The sequence below is a fragment of the Pan troglodytes genome, chromosome 18 (assembly GCF_028858775.2).
Source record: "Pan troglodytes isolate AG18354 chromosome 18, NHGRI_mPanTro3-v2.0_pri, whole genome shotgun sequence".
Taxonomy (NCBI): Eukaryota; Metazoa; Chordata; class Mammalia; order Primates; family Hominidae; genus Pan; species Pan troglodytes.
The window spans coordinates 44,784,774-44,802,029 of NC_072416.2; the positions used below are offsets into that span (position 1 = coordinate 44,784,774).

Below are 17,256 nucleotides of genomic sequence, written 5' to 3' on the forward strand. Positions count from 1 at the left end.
TGGGATTATAGGCTTGAGCCACCGCACCTGACCCACGCACGCTTTCTAAGGAAGCTGCTTTGACGATATACTCCAGCAAAATGAGGGGGTAAACAGCCTGGCCAACATGGTGAAACCCCGTCTCTACTAAAAATACAAAAAAATTAACTGGGCATGGTGGTGGGTGCCTGTAATCCCAGCTACTCAGGAGGCTGAGGCAGGAGAATTGCTTGAACTTGGGAGGTGGAGGTTGGAGTGAGCCGAGATCGCGCCATTGCACTCCAGCCTGGGTGACAAGAGTGAAACTCTGTCTCAAAAAAAAAAAAGAGCTCCAAGAAACAATAGCTTCAACCTAGGCCCAAAGTTGAAGCAAGAAAATCAAGAGTGTTCAACAGGAACCCTCCCAGGGGAAAAAGAGTATACAATAGAATGCAATTAAACACATGCAGCAAAATGTGGAGAACATGGGACCTGGAGTCAGACTGCCTGGATTTAACTTCTGCCTCTGCCAGTTATTAGCCAGAGCCATGGGCCAGTGTTCACTTAACCTCTCTGAGTCTATACTTCCTTGTTTGTAACAGGAGAATAATAATAACACATACCCTCATGGAGTGGTCGGGAGGTGCCATGAGAATGCCTGAGAGGCACCCAGCAAGTGCTCAAACATTAGCCATCAGCATGATGATGGCAGATATGGCAAAAGGGGAACAAAAGGAATTAGAGACGCCAGGACAACTAGAGTTCTTTTTTCTTTTTTCTTTCTTTCTTTCTTTTTTTTTTTTTTTTTGAGATGGAGTCTTGCTCTGTTGCCCAGGCTGGAGTGCAGTGGCGCGATCTTGGCTCACTGCAACCTCCGCCTCCCGGGTTCAAGCAATTCTCCTGCCTCAGCCTCCTGAGAGTAGCTGGGACTACAGGTACATGCCGCCACACCCGGCTAATTTTTTGTATTTCAGTAGAGATGGGCTTTCACCGTGTTGCCGAGGCTGGTCTCGAACTCCTGAGCTCAGGCAATCCACCCGCCTTGGTCTCCCAAAGTGCTAGGATTACAAGTGTGAGCCACCTCGCCCAGCCCAGAGTTCTTACAAGAAAGAATGAGATTAAAATACAATCATTGATTTTGCATTGAAGAATATTTACAGTCATAGTAAAGTAAACCCTTTATTAAGTAAAAGCAGTGACATCTGTCTTGTGAGGGTGAGGGAGGGAAAGTGGGGAGTGTGAGAGAGCTAAGTCCTCATTTATCTTACCGGCAACTCCATATATCATGCACAAAACAAAGAATGAAGAAATATGGAGGCAAATATCAAAAGAAACAAAGAAACAGCTTCAACGTGTTTGCTTCTGGGGACCAGGACAGGAGACGGGTTATCCAGAACCTAAGGACAGCCTCTTAGGGGAGAAACACACAGTGCCCTTTGTTGATTTGTATATTTATTTATAACAGTCGTGTTGCAGCGTGTAGCAGTGAAAGGTCTTGTTCTAACAAAATCATATATGATGACGATTTTCCGAGGGAAGGAAGCCACATGTTGAGAGGAAAGTTTTCTAATTCACACAAAATGCCATAGGGGCTCACGGTGCACCTGGCACTTAGCCTCTGTGAACACGGGTTTCCTCATCTGCACTGGGGGCCCATTAACTGCAATAACCACAGGGCTGTTGGACATTAACGTAAGCAAAATGTCTAGCACAGCACCTGGCACGTGGTAAGTCCACGAAAATGGCAGCGATTGGAACGGCCATCCTTAAGACCAGCCACACCTTCTCCCTGTCTGACCGCAGACGGTCAGCCCAGCAAAGCAGCAATGTGGTTGCTCGGTCACTTCATTGTGGGGTGAGGGGCAGGAGGAGGAAGGGGGACAGCTTCCCAGTCCTAAGCCAGCGGACCTCCTCCCAGCCCAGGCCACCTCCCCGCCCGCACCACACCATTGCTGGAATGCACTGAGGAAGTACACACATCCCCTCCATGGCACCAAGCTCACTTAAGAAAGGAAAGCAGAGATGAAGAAGAACTCCAGAAAGCCACGCAGAGTTTAATGAGGACAACTTCAGGGGTAGCTGCCATCCACATTGTCTGTCCACCACACGATGCATTTGTTGCAGAAGGCCCAAGCTGACCATCCCCAAACTGTCCCCCTAAACCAAAGCTTTCTGCTGACTTTCTTGGCGCAAGAGAACCCAGGACCGGGGAACAACTGTCACCAGGTCTCCTTTAGTCCCGTGCCCTACCAATTGTTCCTCAGGCTCTTACTTCAAAGCACACTTGCCCGGAGCTGCCCTTACCGCAAATATCTGGGTGTAACCCGACGCCCGCTGCTGGCCTCTGGTGCTGGGACCGCGCAGTGCTGGAGTGGGGCACAGAGTCCTCATCCATCAGCCACTGTGACTGTGCCAACTCCGTGTTTACTCTGCCTAGAGATGGATGCTGCCCAACCGCCCGGAGCGCTGGGAATGAGGTGGGCTGGCTGGCCAGGATGATTTCTCTGGAAGAACTCAGGCAGGAGCGATAAGCCTGGCATTTCCGCTTATCTCTGACCCTGTCCAGGCCCCAGCGGCATCCAGAGGCTTCACTTGGTTATCTGCCTTGCTGGGCTCTATCTGCCTCCCCGGGGGCCTACTTCCTGCATCACTTAGCAAAGTGTCCAGCTGTGAAACAAACACCGTGTGGTCCAAGGAGGGAGGAATGAAGGGAGGGAGTCCTCGGGCAGAACTGACCTGAGTTCAAAACCCCGCATCTGGGTGCAGGGGCCCTGGGGATGTGCAGGGACTCCTTGCCTTCAGGGAGCCCTGAGGACAGAGGAGAGGCCGGGTCTGCAGCAGAGAGGTGGCGGCCCTGCAGGTCTTCAGTGGGGCTGCTTGTACCCTGGCCGGGCCTGGTCAGTCACTTCTGTGCTGGGAGGGTCCTGCTATTGGCCCTCCAAATAAAACTACTCAGGAGGCAGCAAAGAGGCACAGAGTCCCCAAAGCCTGGGGCTGCAGTGCAGGAGAAGACAAGGAGACAAGGACACATGGCTCTGTCAGGGACGTGCCAGGGAGGGCTCCCTGGCCAGATCTTCCCAAAGCACCTGGGAGAGACCAAGCTATACACACACACACTGCCATACACACACACACACTGCCTCTCTCTCTCCACACACACACACTCTCTCTCTCTCTCTCTCTCTCTCTCTCTCTCTCTCTCTCTCTCTCTCTCTCTCAACTTTGGGACCACAAATTAACTACCTTGGCTGACGGGAAGGAGAGACAGGGCTGCCGGCTTCTGTACGCACTCACAGCCCCTGCGCTGAGCGCTTTGGCTGCCTCTCCTTATTTGAGACACACTGCAGCCCTGTGGGGTGGGTCATTGTTTGTCATCCCCATTTCACAGAGGAGGAGCAACCTGGGGAACTTTAACAGCTGCCCAGGGCCAGTCCCCCAGAAAGGCATGGGGACAGCGTTCCAACACCATGCTCATCACTCACACCCTCTGCCACTTTCACAGACAGGAGGGATCTCAGACACGAGAAGGGTCATTTCCCTTATTTTGTAGATGGAGATTCTGAGGCCCAGAGATGGGAAGGGGCTTTCTGAAGGTCACACAGCACGTAAGTAGCAAAGACAGGGCCAGATGGTAAAACCATTGCCCTTGGAATGACCTGGAATGACCTGGAACTCCCTGGCTCTGTGGGTTGAGAGGTGTGTGCGGGGTGCGGGGTGAGACTGGCCTACGCCCCCAGGCTCGGCTCTGACGGTTGTCTGAGAAGATGGGGAGAGGGCCGAGGGGCAGGGACTCCGAGATATTCAATATTGGTTGCTTATTCTTTCATAGTAAAATGTCTATGACCTGTCTCATCCTGGCCATACAGAAAGATGATAAAGCAACAGCCACAGCCCTGCCAGGATGAATCAAGGAGCTGAGCTTGGGAGTAAAACCAAAGTGCAAGTCTGACTTTACAGAAGTGGAGAGGGAAATGGCAGCCTCAGGGAAACCTGGCCTGGTGAGGGGGTGTCCCCACTGGCTCTCCGGTGCCACTGGGTTTGCTCCCAGGATCTTACTGCCTTCTGTGTGCAGTCCTGCACCCCTGGGCGAAGACTTCTCATTTACTCTCTTCCTTCTCCACATGCGAGTCAAACTGTTCCCTGCCTAAGCAAAGTCAAATGGAATCAGCCTGAAAATGCTAGAGAATAACAAAAAAGCACCCCCTGAAGCTAAATCCAGACCAATGGCCATTCATCCATCCATCCATTCATTCACTGAGCAACAACAAACACTTATTAGGAAATAATAACACTAGTGTTGATTGAGCCAGGCACTGTGCTACATCCTTACATCAATTACTGTACTTGCCCCTCACAACAATTCTAGGAGGAAAAAACTGTTATCCCCATTTCACAGACAAGTAAACTGAGGCACAGGGTGATGAAGGCATGTTCCAAAGTCAGACTCGAGTTTGCCTACAACTGAGGGTGGTATCACTGCAGCTTTCTTTTCTTTCCTATTTTTTCTCCCCTTTTCTCCACTTTTTTTTTTTTTAATTTTTTTTATTTTTGCTCTGTCAACCAGGCTGGAGTGAAGAGGCGCGATCTCTGCTCACTGCAACCTCTGCCTCCCGGGCTCAAGCAGTTCTCCTGCCTCAGCCTCCCTAGTAGCTGGGATGACAGGCAGGCGGGCACCACCACACCTGGCTAATTTTTTGTATTTTTAGTAGAGATGGGGTTTCATCATCTTGGCCAGGCTGGTCTCGAATCCCTGACCTCAGGTGATCCACCCTCCTTGGCATCCCAAAGTGCGGGATTACAGGCGTTAGCCACCACCTCCAGCCCCTTTTCCACATGCTCTAATCTCACTGAAACTTTCTGCTTTCTGTCTAGAACCCAACTTTTTCTATGAGGGGCTACATCTTCCAGCTGCCAATTCAGAAGACTCAATTATGCTTAAGTTGGAACCAGGACAACCCGCCTCATGCAGGGTTCCATCTGCAAAGTCCTTGAGCACCAGTGCTCGTGATCTCTGCTCATCCAAGGGGGAGGGACCACTGCCCCATTTCACTCGTGGAGAGACTGAGGTCACAGGGAGAGTCCGCACGAAGCTGGGCCTCAGACCTGGCTCTGCTGCTCTGGGGCCTGTGTTCACTGTGGACGAGAGGGTTTCTGGACGTCCCTTCGACTCCTACAAACACACACGCAGCTTTGGGACCCCACCTCACCTCCCCGGCTGACAAGAATCAGAGAAGGGACTGCAGGGTCTTGAAGTTAACTCACTTCTCTCAGCCCGACCGTGGGCAGGCCCTGTGCTCAGCACCTTAGCTGCACTGTCTTATTTAATCCCCTTCACTGTGCCCATTCTTGTGGGCTCCGAGCTCTGCTTGTGCCATAGGAAACCCCAAAAGTCTGGACAGGAGTGAGGTTAACACATAGGAACAACAGAGAAAGTGGGACAGTCGCTAACTGCAAGGTGCAGGGGACATGAGTGAGATGGGATGACTATGTAACTCACCAGTGTTCCCAGCCCCACCCCACATCCCATCAAAAGAACTTTCTCTTCACCTGTGAACTCTCTCCCCTCAGTCTACCCCTACCCTCTGAGCTGAGCCCAGTCCCAAGATGTCTTGGTATCAAATCTGAAGAACTGGTAGCAGAGGCGGGACCTGAGGGTCCATAGGAGAGGACTTGGTTGATCTGGGTAGCAAAGTCCCAACACTGGGGCAGGAAAAAGGTGACACAGACACCGAGCAGGGTCTGAGGTCTGGGGAGGGACAGACCCTCAGGCAGCCGCAGGATGTGAGAGAGAATGGGTAAGGGCAGAGGAGGGTTTGGAAAAATGTCTGCTCCAAGATATAAATGGTTGTTGGGGATCAAAAGTTGGAATGACACAGTGGCCAGGGCAGGCTTCTGGGGCCCCACATCTGCAGAAACTCAGCCACATGGTGCCAGCGAACTCAGCATGTAAGAGGGAGGCAAAAAAATTAGGGAGGACTTCTTGGAGGAAATGGGACTTGAGCTTAGCCTTGAATGATGGGCAAGACTTGGAAGGCTAAGAAAAGACGGTTCTAGTGAGGTCACAGAGGGAGCAAAGCTCAGGTGGAGCCTGGCAGGTGGGGGTGAGGATGCAAGGACCACCCTCCAGCCACACGACATCAATGGAGGCCCAGCAGGTGGGACCCTTAAGACAGTGGACCAGGAAAATTAGGCCGAGACATACAGACCTGAAGCAGCAAGACAGAGGGACAGTGATGCTATGGAACATTTTGGGGTGGGCAGTAACATGATAAAGTTAGTATTTAGGAATGAATGGAAGTGATTACCTGGGGTGGGGGGATTGGTGCAGAGAGGATACAAAGTGAATTCTGGGATGCTGGAGGTAAGTGTTTTATGTCTTGGGTGGTGTCACAAGAGTGTATGTGTATGTTCAAATTCCATAGGCTGAGCAGGGCACAGTGGCTCATGCCTGTAATCCCAGCACTTTGGGAGGCTGAGGCGGGTGGATCACCTGAGGTCAGGAGTTCGAGACCAGCCTGGCCAACATGGCAAAACCCGGTCTCTACTAAAAAATACAAAAAATAGCCAGGTGTGGTAGCACACACCTGTAATCCCAGCTACTCAGGAGGCTGAGGCAGGAGAATCACTTGAACCTGGGGGGTGGGGGTTGCAGTGAGCTGAGATTGCACCACTGCACTCCAGCCTGGGCAACAGAGCGAGACTCCATTTCAAAACAAAACAAAACAAAAAACAAATTCCACAGGCTGTAATGTGTGTGTATTGCACTGCATGTAAGTCATGCCTTAATCAGTTCTGCTAGCATGAAAAAAAAAAAAAAGGAAGGAGGATAGAGGGGAGTGGTAGGGACCAGCATCCACATAGAAGCTCAAATCAGCAAGTGTTTACCGCTTCTGGGAAGCATGTTGTTGCCAAAACACAGGGGCGCTAAGTGGAGCAACATCTCAAGGAACGAGTCTTTGAAAGTTCTTCCAAGGCCTCTCATTCTGCCACCCCGCAGGCGGGCAACAGAAGCAGGACCCCTCCCTGCTGCAGGCAAAAAGGCAAAAATCTCTAAGGATATGCAATGCTCTTCCAGGTTTACTAGGTAAAGACTTCACCTCAAGCGTATACATAGAATCCCATTTTTGTTGAAAATATACATGTATGTATGCCAGTATGGTTCATTCCGCCTATGAGAATTACAGATAATCTCTATTTTCTATATTTCATTTATATTTTTCTAATAAAAAATTAAGTGTGTAGTTTATTACTCAACAATTTTTTTCTATAATAGTCATCATTCACCTAGAGCCAGAGGAATTATTCTAGACAGATGATACGCCTAAGAGACAGGTTTAACTAACCAAGAACACGGAGCAATAGACTCCCGCAGGACCCCAGCTGACGGAAAACATTTACAAACGTTATTGGGAGGTCTGAGGTCAATTGCTTAGGCTTAAATGAACAGAAACATGTCTATTTAGCAGCCGCAGGAAGACTCCTCAGAAATCACACATGTCACGGGGAAAGAACAATTATCCTCCTGTGTGCTTTGTTTTTAAATAGATTCCCCACCCACCTTGGGAAGAAATGTTCCAGACTCCATGTACAACTCATAAACCACACAGTAGAATTGGGAAGTTTTGTAAAGCAAAGTTGGCAAATATTTGGGAACAATCACTACAGCATTCTCAGATGATCTGAGCACCGGTATGACTCATCACAGCGACAGGTGGAAAACAATTCTGAAGTCTGAGTTACACATGCAATTCTCCCAGACCTGTACAAAACCAAAGCAAACCCATGCACTTGCAACCAAGAGCTGCTCATTTTTCTTGTCGTTTTTGATCAGACTCCAAAAGTGTTTTCTGGTGGGTCTACAAGTCCCTAATACACTGCTGAAAACACGCCCCCCCACACACACAGTAGGTTTATCACTGCACTTACATACCACTTTCCATCCATGGGTCCCAAGGGATCTGTCCAAAATCTTGTTTTCATAAGTCTCCAGTGAGATGTGTAAATATTGTTACCTCCATCTTATACACAAATAAACTTAAACCTGGAGGCAGTTAAGTGGCTTGTCAACAGTTATAACCCAAGACAAGATCTGTGCAAGCTGCCCTCTGGTCTCCCTTCCTCTGCTGGTCGGCCCTCTGAGCGTTCTCGTTGGCTCCAGTTTAAATCATGTCCGTAGACCATTGTTTCCCTGGCAATGGAGGTGGTATTCTATTTCCTGCCCTGAATCTGGCCCGGGGCCCTGACTGCACCGCATTTAGCCACAAGTGCATCAGCCGTGCGTGAGTGGGGACAGCTTGGCTCCCTGGAAACCTAAGTGGCGTGTGTCAGCTGGCCCAGGCCTGCTCAGAGCCGCTCCAGGCCATGCTGCTAATTCCTCCATCATTTGCCCAGAACAACCCACAATGAAGGCGATGACTTCTCTTGGAGCTGGGCGAACAAATGGGAACATCTCAAAGGCAAACTTATTGGCTCTGCTGCAGTCTGGCCCTTGGGGAGAAATAGCTCTCAGGCATCTGGGACCCGGGTGCCTAGATCAAAACAGCCCTCCCTCTGCTCATTTCCGTGGATGAAATGAGCATCCACGCTTTGCTGTAGCAAAGCGTGCAGGTCACTTGTTACATTCCTGATGGGCAACTGAATTTGCACTTATAATTCCCAGCTGCCATGTTTACTTTTATGTTTATTAATTAAGTGTCCTGGAATGACCACTCAGAATTAGATCCAGAAAATAAGAAGTTACTGGGGCATCCACCAGGTAACAAAAATTACTACCTGAAAAGTGTTTCTCTGATGGCTACAGTCACACTAGAAATTGGAAGGGGAGGCTGGGCTGGTCGCTCACACCTGTAATCCCAGCCTTCTGAAAGGCCAAGGTGAAAATAGTGCTTAAGGCCAGGAGTTTGAAACCAGCCTGGGTAACATAGTGGCCCCTATCTCTACATAGAGACCCCTGTCTCTACAAAAAATAAAGATAAAAAACATTAGCCAGGCATGGTGGCAGGCACCCATAGTCCCACCTACTTGAGAGGTCATGATGGGAGAATCACTTGAGGCCAGGAGTTGGATTCCAAGCTAGGGCAACATGGCAAGATCCTGTCTCTAAAAAAAAAAAAAAAGTACAATAATTAGCCAGGTGTGGTGGTGGGTGCCTGTAGTCCCAGCTACTTGGAAGGGTGAGGCAGGAGGATCATTTGAGCCCAGGAGTTGAGGCTGCAGTGCTCTATGATCATGCCACTGCACTCCAGCCTGGGTAATAGCATGAGACCCTGTCTCAAACAAAAAAAAAAAAAAAAGGAAATTGGAGGTGAAGATTTTTGGGTGAATTTCCTGCCAGTTGGTCAGTAAATACCATGTATTGTCACTTTTAACTAATTTCAACTTCTTTGCCTCTAAAGTGCCCTGTGGACCTTACTGGATAACCAAGCACATCACATGAACTAAAGTTGGGTTTGCTGAGTGGCCCATGTGCTCCCCAAAAACCCATGTGTGCTCCTATCAGAGCCAATTAGTGATCACAATACCTCATCTCGGTTGAGCATATATTCATGCCAGGCCTCCTGCCAAGCATTTTAAATTCCTTAGTTTTAAAAAATACTAGGCTGGATGTGGTGGCTCATGCCTGTAATCCCAGCACTTTGGGAGGCCGCAGTGGGCGGATCACTTAAAGTCAGGAGTTCGAGACCAGCCTGGCCAACATGGCAAAACCCTGTCTCTACTAAAAATACAAAAATTGGCCGGGCGTGGTGGCGCATGCCTGTAATCCTAGCTAGTCAGGAGGCTGAGGCAGGAGAATCGCTTGAACCCAGGAGGTAGAGGAAGCAGTGAACCAAGATTGTGCCATTGTACTCCAGCCTGGGTGACAGAGAGAGACCCTGAAAAAAAAAAAAAAAAACTAGGTATGTATCATTAATATCCTTGTTTTACAGATAAGGAAACTGAGGCCTAGAGAGACCACACAGTCACTGTATTAGTTTCCTATGCCTGCTCTAATTACCACAAACTTAGTGGCTCAAAAGAAATTTATTCCTTCATAGTTCAGGAACTATGCTGACTAATGCGTGCTCTAGAGGCCTCGGAGGAGAGCCCATTCCTTGTATCTTCCAGTTGCTGGCAGCCACTGGCTTTCGTGGTTTGTGGCTGCATCGTTCCGGTCTCTGCCTCCAGGACCACACATCCTCCTCTGTGTATGTCACACCTCCCTGTGCCTCCCTTTCATATTAATACACGTGATTGCATCGAGGCCCCTCTGGCTAATCCAGGACAGTCTCCCAATCTCAAGATCCTGAACTTAATCACATCTGCAAGGTCCTTTTTTTGATTTGTAAAGTGACATTCACAGGTTCCAGGGATTAACATAGGAACATCTTTTTTGGGGGGGGCATTATCTAGTCTACCACAGTCACCCATCCTGTTACTATCAGGTGGTGGCTGCAGGTCTCCCTTCTCTTGTGCTCAAGAGGGCTCATTAAGCCAGATGGGGTGGCTCATGCCTGTAATCCCAGCACTCTGGGAGGCTGAGGCAGGAGGATCGTTTGAGGCCAGGAGTTCAGAGCCAGTCTGGGCACCACAGGGAGACCCTGTCTCTACACAAAATTTTAAAATTAGCTGGGTATAGTGGTGCATGCCCGGAGTCCTAGTTACTCTGGAGGCTGAAGCAGGAGGATCACTTGGGCCCACGAGTTTGAGGATGCAATGAGCTATGATTGCACCACTGCACTCCAACCTGGGCAACAGAGTGAGACTCTGTTGAAAGAACGAAAGAACCAAAGAATGAAAGGAAGGAAGGAGAGAGAGAGAGAGAGGGAGGGAGGGAGGGAGGGAGGGAGGGAGAGAGAGAAAGAAAGAAAGAGAAAGAAAAAAAGAAAGAAGAAAAAAGAAAGAAAGAAGGAAGGAAAGAAAGAAAGAAGAAAGAAAGGAAGGAAGGAAGAAAGGAAGAAAGAGAGAGAGAGAGAGAGAGTTGGTTAGTGGTGAACGTGTAGCACAGAGGCTAAAAGCCCAGGCTTTGGCACCAGGCAGACTGGGTCTGAAGCCCAGCTCTCTCAGGAATCTGAAGCACTGTGTGACTTAAGCAAGTGACCCAACTGCTCTGGGCCTCAGTTTCCCCATCAAGGCCTACTGCATGGGAATATTTTGAGGATTAAGTGAGAAAATGAATGTGAAACTCATACAACAGTGCCTGCACATAGTCAGGTGCCCCCTTAGTGGTAGCTGCTCTTGTTAAGAGCAGGATATAAGCTGGAGTTCTGACCCAGCCTTGCAAAGGGACACCTGGTGAGTACCAAGTTTCTGCAGATTAAAAAAATGTGAAAATGGGAAGTAAAGTCATTCTGCCACACAGCCAGTGAAATTCAATGCTAATCTCAGCATAGCAGAACTCTGAAAATCTTTTGGTGTGGAATGGTAGAAAAGACCTGCCAGAACTGGCCATGTAAAGGATTTGTGCTCTTTCAAAAGTGAAGACCTCGGCCAGGCGCAGTGGCTCATGCCTGTAATACCAAGCACTTTGGAAGGCTGAGGCAGGAGGATTACTTCAGCCCAGGATTTCAAGACCAGTCTGGGAGACATGGTGAGACCCCATTGCTACAAAAAATAAAAAAAAAGTTAGGCAGGCATGGTGGCATGTCCCGTGCCTATGGTCCCAACTACTCAGGAGGCTGAGGTGACAGGATCACTTGAGCCCAGGAGGTCGAGGCTGCAATGACTTGTGATCACACCACTACACTCCAGCCTGGGCAACAGAGCAAGACCCTGCCTCAAAAAAAATAAATAAATAAAAAGAGAGAGGAGACTTCTCCCTTTCTCCAGGGAAGATGTGGATCTAGATCCTGAAAATGTGTGGTTTTGTCTATAGATGTTCTCTTCGGTTTGTTTTTTTGTTTTTGTTTTTGTTGTTTTCTGTTGTTGGTGGTGGTGGTTTTTTTGAGACAGGGTCTCACTCTGTTACCCAGGCTGGAGTGCAGTGGCACAACCACAGCTTACTGCAGCCTCAACTGCCCAAGCTCAAGGAATCCTCCCACCTTAGCCTCCTGGGTAGCTAGAACTACAGGTGTGTGCCACCATGCCCAGCTAATATTTTTATTTTTAAAATTTTTGTAGAGATGGGATCTCGCTTTGTTACCAGGGCTGGACTCAAACTCCTGGGCTCAAGGAATCCTCCCACCTCAGCCTCCCAAAATGCTGGCATTACAGGAATGAGCCATTGTGCCAGGCCCATGTTCTCATTGCTTTAAATGGGATTTGACTGGAAATTTACATTGTGATAGTCCCTTTGAGGTTAAACTGATTCCAGTTTCAAGACCTATAACAAAAAGAACAACTGATAAATCAAGAACTTAGAGTGTGGAGAATAAGAAACATAGGCATAAAATAGTAGGAAACAAACAGTAGGGGAGAAACAAGGACATTTTAAACTTGGGCACTTGTTATAAATATATTTGACAGAAGAAATGCAAACTGGCTTGTCTCCCTAACTCGGAGCAAAATAAATTCGATTTGATTCTGCTTCATTCACGAACTGGGATAGAATAACACGCTTTATTAAAGAAGTTTTAGTATTTTATTTGGCTGATGTTGAAACTGCACTTCTAAGTTTTACCATATTTATGTATGATCTGCTCGACTTGTTGTATTTCATCCAATTAGGTTTTTCCATTCAACACACCAGGCTTCTTTACAGATATGACCAGGATTTCTTAATTTCAGTGAGAAACATGCTAAGAGTCAATGAAACAAGAAAGCAACAGATTCTGCCTTTTTAGAAAAACTGTAAACTACTTAAATGTCAACCAGTAGGGGAAAGAATGATAGCTCTACATGTACCGACATGGAAAGCCACCCAAGGCATATGACCGAGTTAAAAAAAAATCACAAAATAACACATACAATTTAATCCTGTCTAAATTGAGAAGAGACTGATAATCAGACAGATGAACATGGATACGTAAATCCATTAATAATGGCTGGCAAAGATATACACCCAATTATTAACAGCAGCCACTTCCTGGGAAAAGAGCAGAACTGGGGTGGGGAAATAAAGGGAAAAGCCATCTTGTATCTGCATTTTTACAAGAAACATGTGTTTTTTAGTTTTTTTTTTTCTTCCCTTCTTTTTTTTTAGGACAGTGTCTCACTCTGTTGCCAGACTGGAGTGCAGTGGCGCGATCTCACCTCACTGCAACCTCCACCTCCCAGGTTCAAGCGATTCTCCTGCCTCAGCCTCCCAAATAGCTGGGACCACAGGTGCGCGCCACCATGCCCAGTAAATTTTTGTATTTTTAGTAGAGATGGGGTTTCACCATGCTGCAGGATGGTCTCGATCTCTTGACCTCGTGATCCCCCTGCCTCAGCCTCCCAAAGTGGGATTACAGGCGTGAGCCACTGTGCTCGGCCTAAGAAGCATGTTTTTGTATATTACATATATATCTTTTAAAGCAATACATTATTTACTTCAATGGAAATAATATGTTAATTTACAGTTCTTTTACTAGAGATACTACCCATGGGATAACAAATACTAAACGTGCATGTGGGATTTTTTTTTCATTTTTCATTAATAAACCAGACAGGATGTCTCTGCCTTGACTCTTCAGATTGATGGACAAGAAGTCCAATAAGGAATAAACTCATACCCTGAGGACAGGGTAAGTGGGTACCACACAGGGATGAGAGTCCCTACACCCTGGAAGCTGAGGTCAGTTGGGAGAGGGTTAACAGACAAACAGCAGGCGGCAGGGAAGTGCTGCCAGGAGGCCTGTGAGCCGGGAAAGCTCTAGGGTGGATCAACTGTACCCACCTGCTTCTCTCTCTCCTCCCCCACCTTCCCCGATCCCCAGGCCCTCAGTCCAAGCAGCTGGCATCTACCCTCAGGCAAAAGTAAACAAACAAGTCCTTGACAGCTCTTTAAAGCAATTAAGCATTGATCGGGCGGTGGCTCACGCCTGTAATCCCAGCACTTTGGGAGGCCGAGACGGGCGGATCACGAGGTCAAGAGGTGGAGACCATCCTGGCTAACATGGTGAAACCATGTTACTCTACTAAAAATACAAAAAAAAATTACCTGGGCGTGGTGTCGGGCGCCTGTAGTCCCAGCTACTTGGGAGGCTGAGGCAGGAGAATGGTGTGAACCTGGAGGTGGAGCTTGCAGTGAGCCGAGATCTCGCCACTGCACTCCAGCCTGGGCGACAGAGCAAGACTCGGTCTCAAAAAAAAAAAAAAAAAAAGAGAAAGAAAAAGAAAAAAGAAATTAAGCAATCCATATTGGAGAATCAAAGGCTTTTATTCATCACCTTGGTACACTAAAGTCCTCATTCTGGGCAATCAAGTGACCTCATCCTCCTCGACCCCACACCCAGAGCACCCAGTCAGAATTCTCACTGGGGAGAAGCCACCGAGTCACATAGACCTTCTTTTTAAGATATGACCAGACAACCAAAGATCACCAAGACATTCCCAGAACCAGCAGCCTGAAAAAGAAAGAGCAAGATATATAGGTGAAAAATGAACTCTGGTGGAAAGATCATCAGGGAATAGAAGAAAACTTGGCTCAAAGAGGTTTTTTGTTTTTTGTTTGTTTGTTTCGAGACAAGGTCTCGCTCTCTCACCCAGACTGGAGTGCAGTGGTGCAGTCATAGCTCACTGCAGCTGCAATCTCCCGGGCTCAAGCCAGCTTTGCAAAGTGCTAGGACTACAGACATGAGCCACTGTGCCCAGCCAACTAGAAGAGGTTTAAGAAAAAGTTTATAAAACCAGAACAGGTTGATCTGAAAAAAGAATAATCAGAAAACAAGAGAAAGCAATTAGATAGATTAAAAATATGATAGCTGGCCAGGCACAGTGACTCACACCTGTAATCCTAGCACTTTGGGAGGCCTAGGCAGGTGGATCACCTGAGGTCAGGAATTCGATACCAGCCTGACCAATATGGTGAAACCCCGTTTCTACAAAAAAAAAAAAAAAAAAAAAATTAGCTGGGCGTGGTGGCGGGCACCTGTAATCCCAGCTACCTGGGAGGCTGAGATAGGAGAATTTCTTGAACCAAGGAGGCAGAGGTTGCAGTGAGCCAAGATCACACCTCTGCACTCTGGCCTGGGCGACAGAGCGAGACTCCATCTTAGAAAAAAAAAAATGATAGCTGAAATAAAATGTTCAAGGAATCATAAAAGAGGAAATTTCCCAGAACCTAGGGGAAAAAATAAACTGTGAAAGAACAGATGAGAAACAAAAGGACAATTCAAAACTCCACAATTCACTAATGGAGTCCCAGGAAAAGAGAATAAAGACTGGGGTGAACTGCAGTCTGCCATTCACTGCAATCAAAGACTGCGCTCCAGCCATTTCCCCACCTTTGCATCTTTCACTCCCAGGGCATCTGATGGGAATCTGTTTGGCGGCCACTGTGGGAGCTTAGCTCCTGGATTTACTATCCCACAAAGACTGCGGGATGGTATTTTGAGGAAGGGGCATTGACAGAGGGTGGTCAAAAAAATGAGAAATGTGCACGACTTTTTTAACGTGGCCTGCTCGCACCAAGGAAGCCAGGGCCATAGCCTGTGTGTGGACGCTTGCTGTCTAGGGATAACTCATTTGAGTCATTAAAAGAAATGCTAAAATCAGAGCAGAGTGAGCAGAGCCCTTCAGCTCATCACTGACGACTTGTCTCCAGGGTGACATCAGTTCACCCTCTTTGGGTGTGGTTGTTCAATTGCTTACAATCGCACACAAGTCCCCAGCTCATGTTTCTCCATGTTTGGACAAGAACATCACAACTTTTGCAATCCCTTGGTCTACAGCATAGAGCAGGCATTGTCTTGCATGAGTGCCTGGCTAAACCCAGTCTACATTGATGGTAGATTTCTATCAATTTGAAACAACTGGATTTTCCATCCTAGGAAGTTAAAAATTGGTCTGGTAAGACACAGATTCTAGAGACAGTCTTTAGGTTTCAGCCTAGAGAGGCCATCAACGCCCATAAATCAGAAAGGACAGGGTGAAAAAAAAAACACAAATGAGGATGTACAAGACAAAAGGCTCAGATAACAAAGAAAGTATCTTTGTCAACAATGGGGGTTGTGGGGTAAGAGTAGGGCTGTGATGTAGATAGAAGTAGATTAACTAAGCAGGGATGGTGGATTACTCTGCCTGTAATCCCAGAACTTTGGGAGGCTGAGGTGGGTGGATTGCTTGAGCTCAGGAGTTCAAGACCAGCTTGGGCAACATGGCAAAACCCCCACCTTTACAAAAAATACAAAAATTAGCTGGGCATGGTGGCATGTGCCTGTGGTCCCAGCTACTTAGGGGGCTGAGGCGAGAGGATCGCTTGAGCCCCAGAGCCCAAGACTGCAGTGAGCCATGGTTGCACCACTGCACTCCAGCCTGGACAACAGAGCAAGACCCTGTCTCAAAAAAAAGAAGTAGCAGATTAACTGGAGACCTGGAGACTTTCAAACCTCAAATGAAGGAGCAGAATCCATTAAAGACAGGTTTAGGGAAGTCATTAAGGTTAGAGGCAGAAAGATGAGAACATGGTAAGAATTCTTAGGAAAGGAGACTTTTGAAATAATATTTTGTTCAGGAAGAAGTGGTGACACCAATGAAGAGAGAACACAGTAACTGAAATAAAAGCCAATCAAAATATGAACAAGGGCAGGCGTAGTGGCTCATGCCTGTAATCCCAGCACTTTGGGAGGCTCAGGCGGGTGGATTGCTTGAGTCCAGGAGTTCAAGATCAGCCTGGACAACACAGCGAGACCCCTGTCTCTACAAAAATACAAAAAGTAGCCGGGTGTGGTGGTGCACCTGTAGTCCTAGCTATTTAGGAGGCTGATGTGGGAGGACTGCTTAAGCTCAGGAGTTTGAGACTGCAGTAAGCCATGATCACACCACTGCAGTCAGCCTGGGCAACAGACTGAGACCCTATCTCAAAATCCAAAACAAAATATAAACAAAATACTTGAATCCACCATTTGAATCTGGGCCAGGTGCAGTGGCTCATGCCTGTGATCTCAGCATTTTGGGAAGCCAATGTGGGAGGATCGCTTGAGCTCAGGAGTCTGAGGCTGCAGCGGGCTGTGATCATACCACTGCACTTCAGCCTGGGTGACAGAGTGAGACCCTGTCTTAAAAAAATAAAAATAAAAATAGACCCCAAAATCCCCCAAAATTTGAATCTGAAAAGAAAACCTACAACATATGTAGCGAGAACACCTGCATCAACCAGAAAGGTTACAATGAGCACTTGGCCTTCTGCGCTTGGAAGTAACATTACCAACACAGCTTAAGGACAAAAAGGTCTTTATATCC

At 47.7% G+C, this 17,256-nt stretch overlaps 1 protein-coding gene across 3 annotated transcripts in view; it reads right to left on the reverse strand.

The window, feature by feature from the left end:
- MYLK3 (myosin light chain kinase 3) overlaps positions 1 to 8,095 on the reverse strand; it is a 60,809-nt gene extending 52,714 nt beyond the window's left edge. The window contains exon 1 of one of the 3 annotated variants that reach the window (XM_016929783.4): positions 7,889 to 8,095. Coding sequence is in view for 2 of the 3 variants with exons in the window: in XM_009430733.4 (XP_009429008.2) it covers positions 2,263 to 2,349 (87 nt within the window). In the remaining variant the exon portion in view is untranslated. Of the gene's footprint in view, positions 1 to 2,262; positions 2,412 to 7,884 lie in introns of those variants that run through there. The other 2 variants (XM_009430731.4, XM_009430733.4) reach the window with 2 other exon arrangements.
- Positions 8,096 to 17,256: the final 9,161 nt, after the last annotated feature.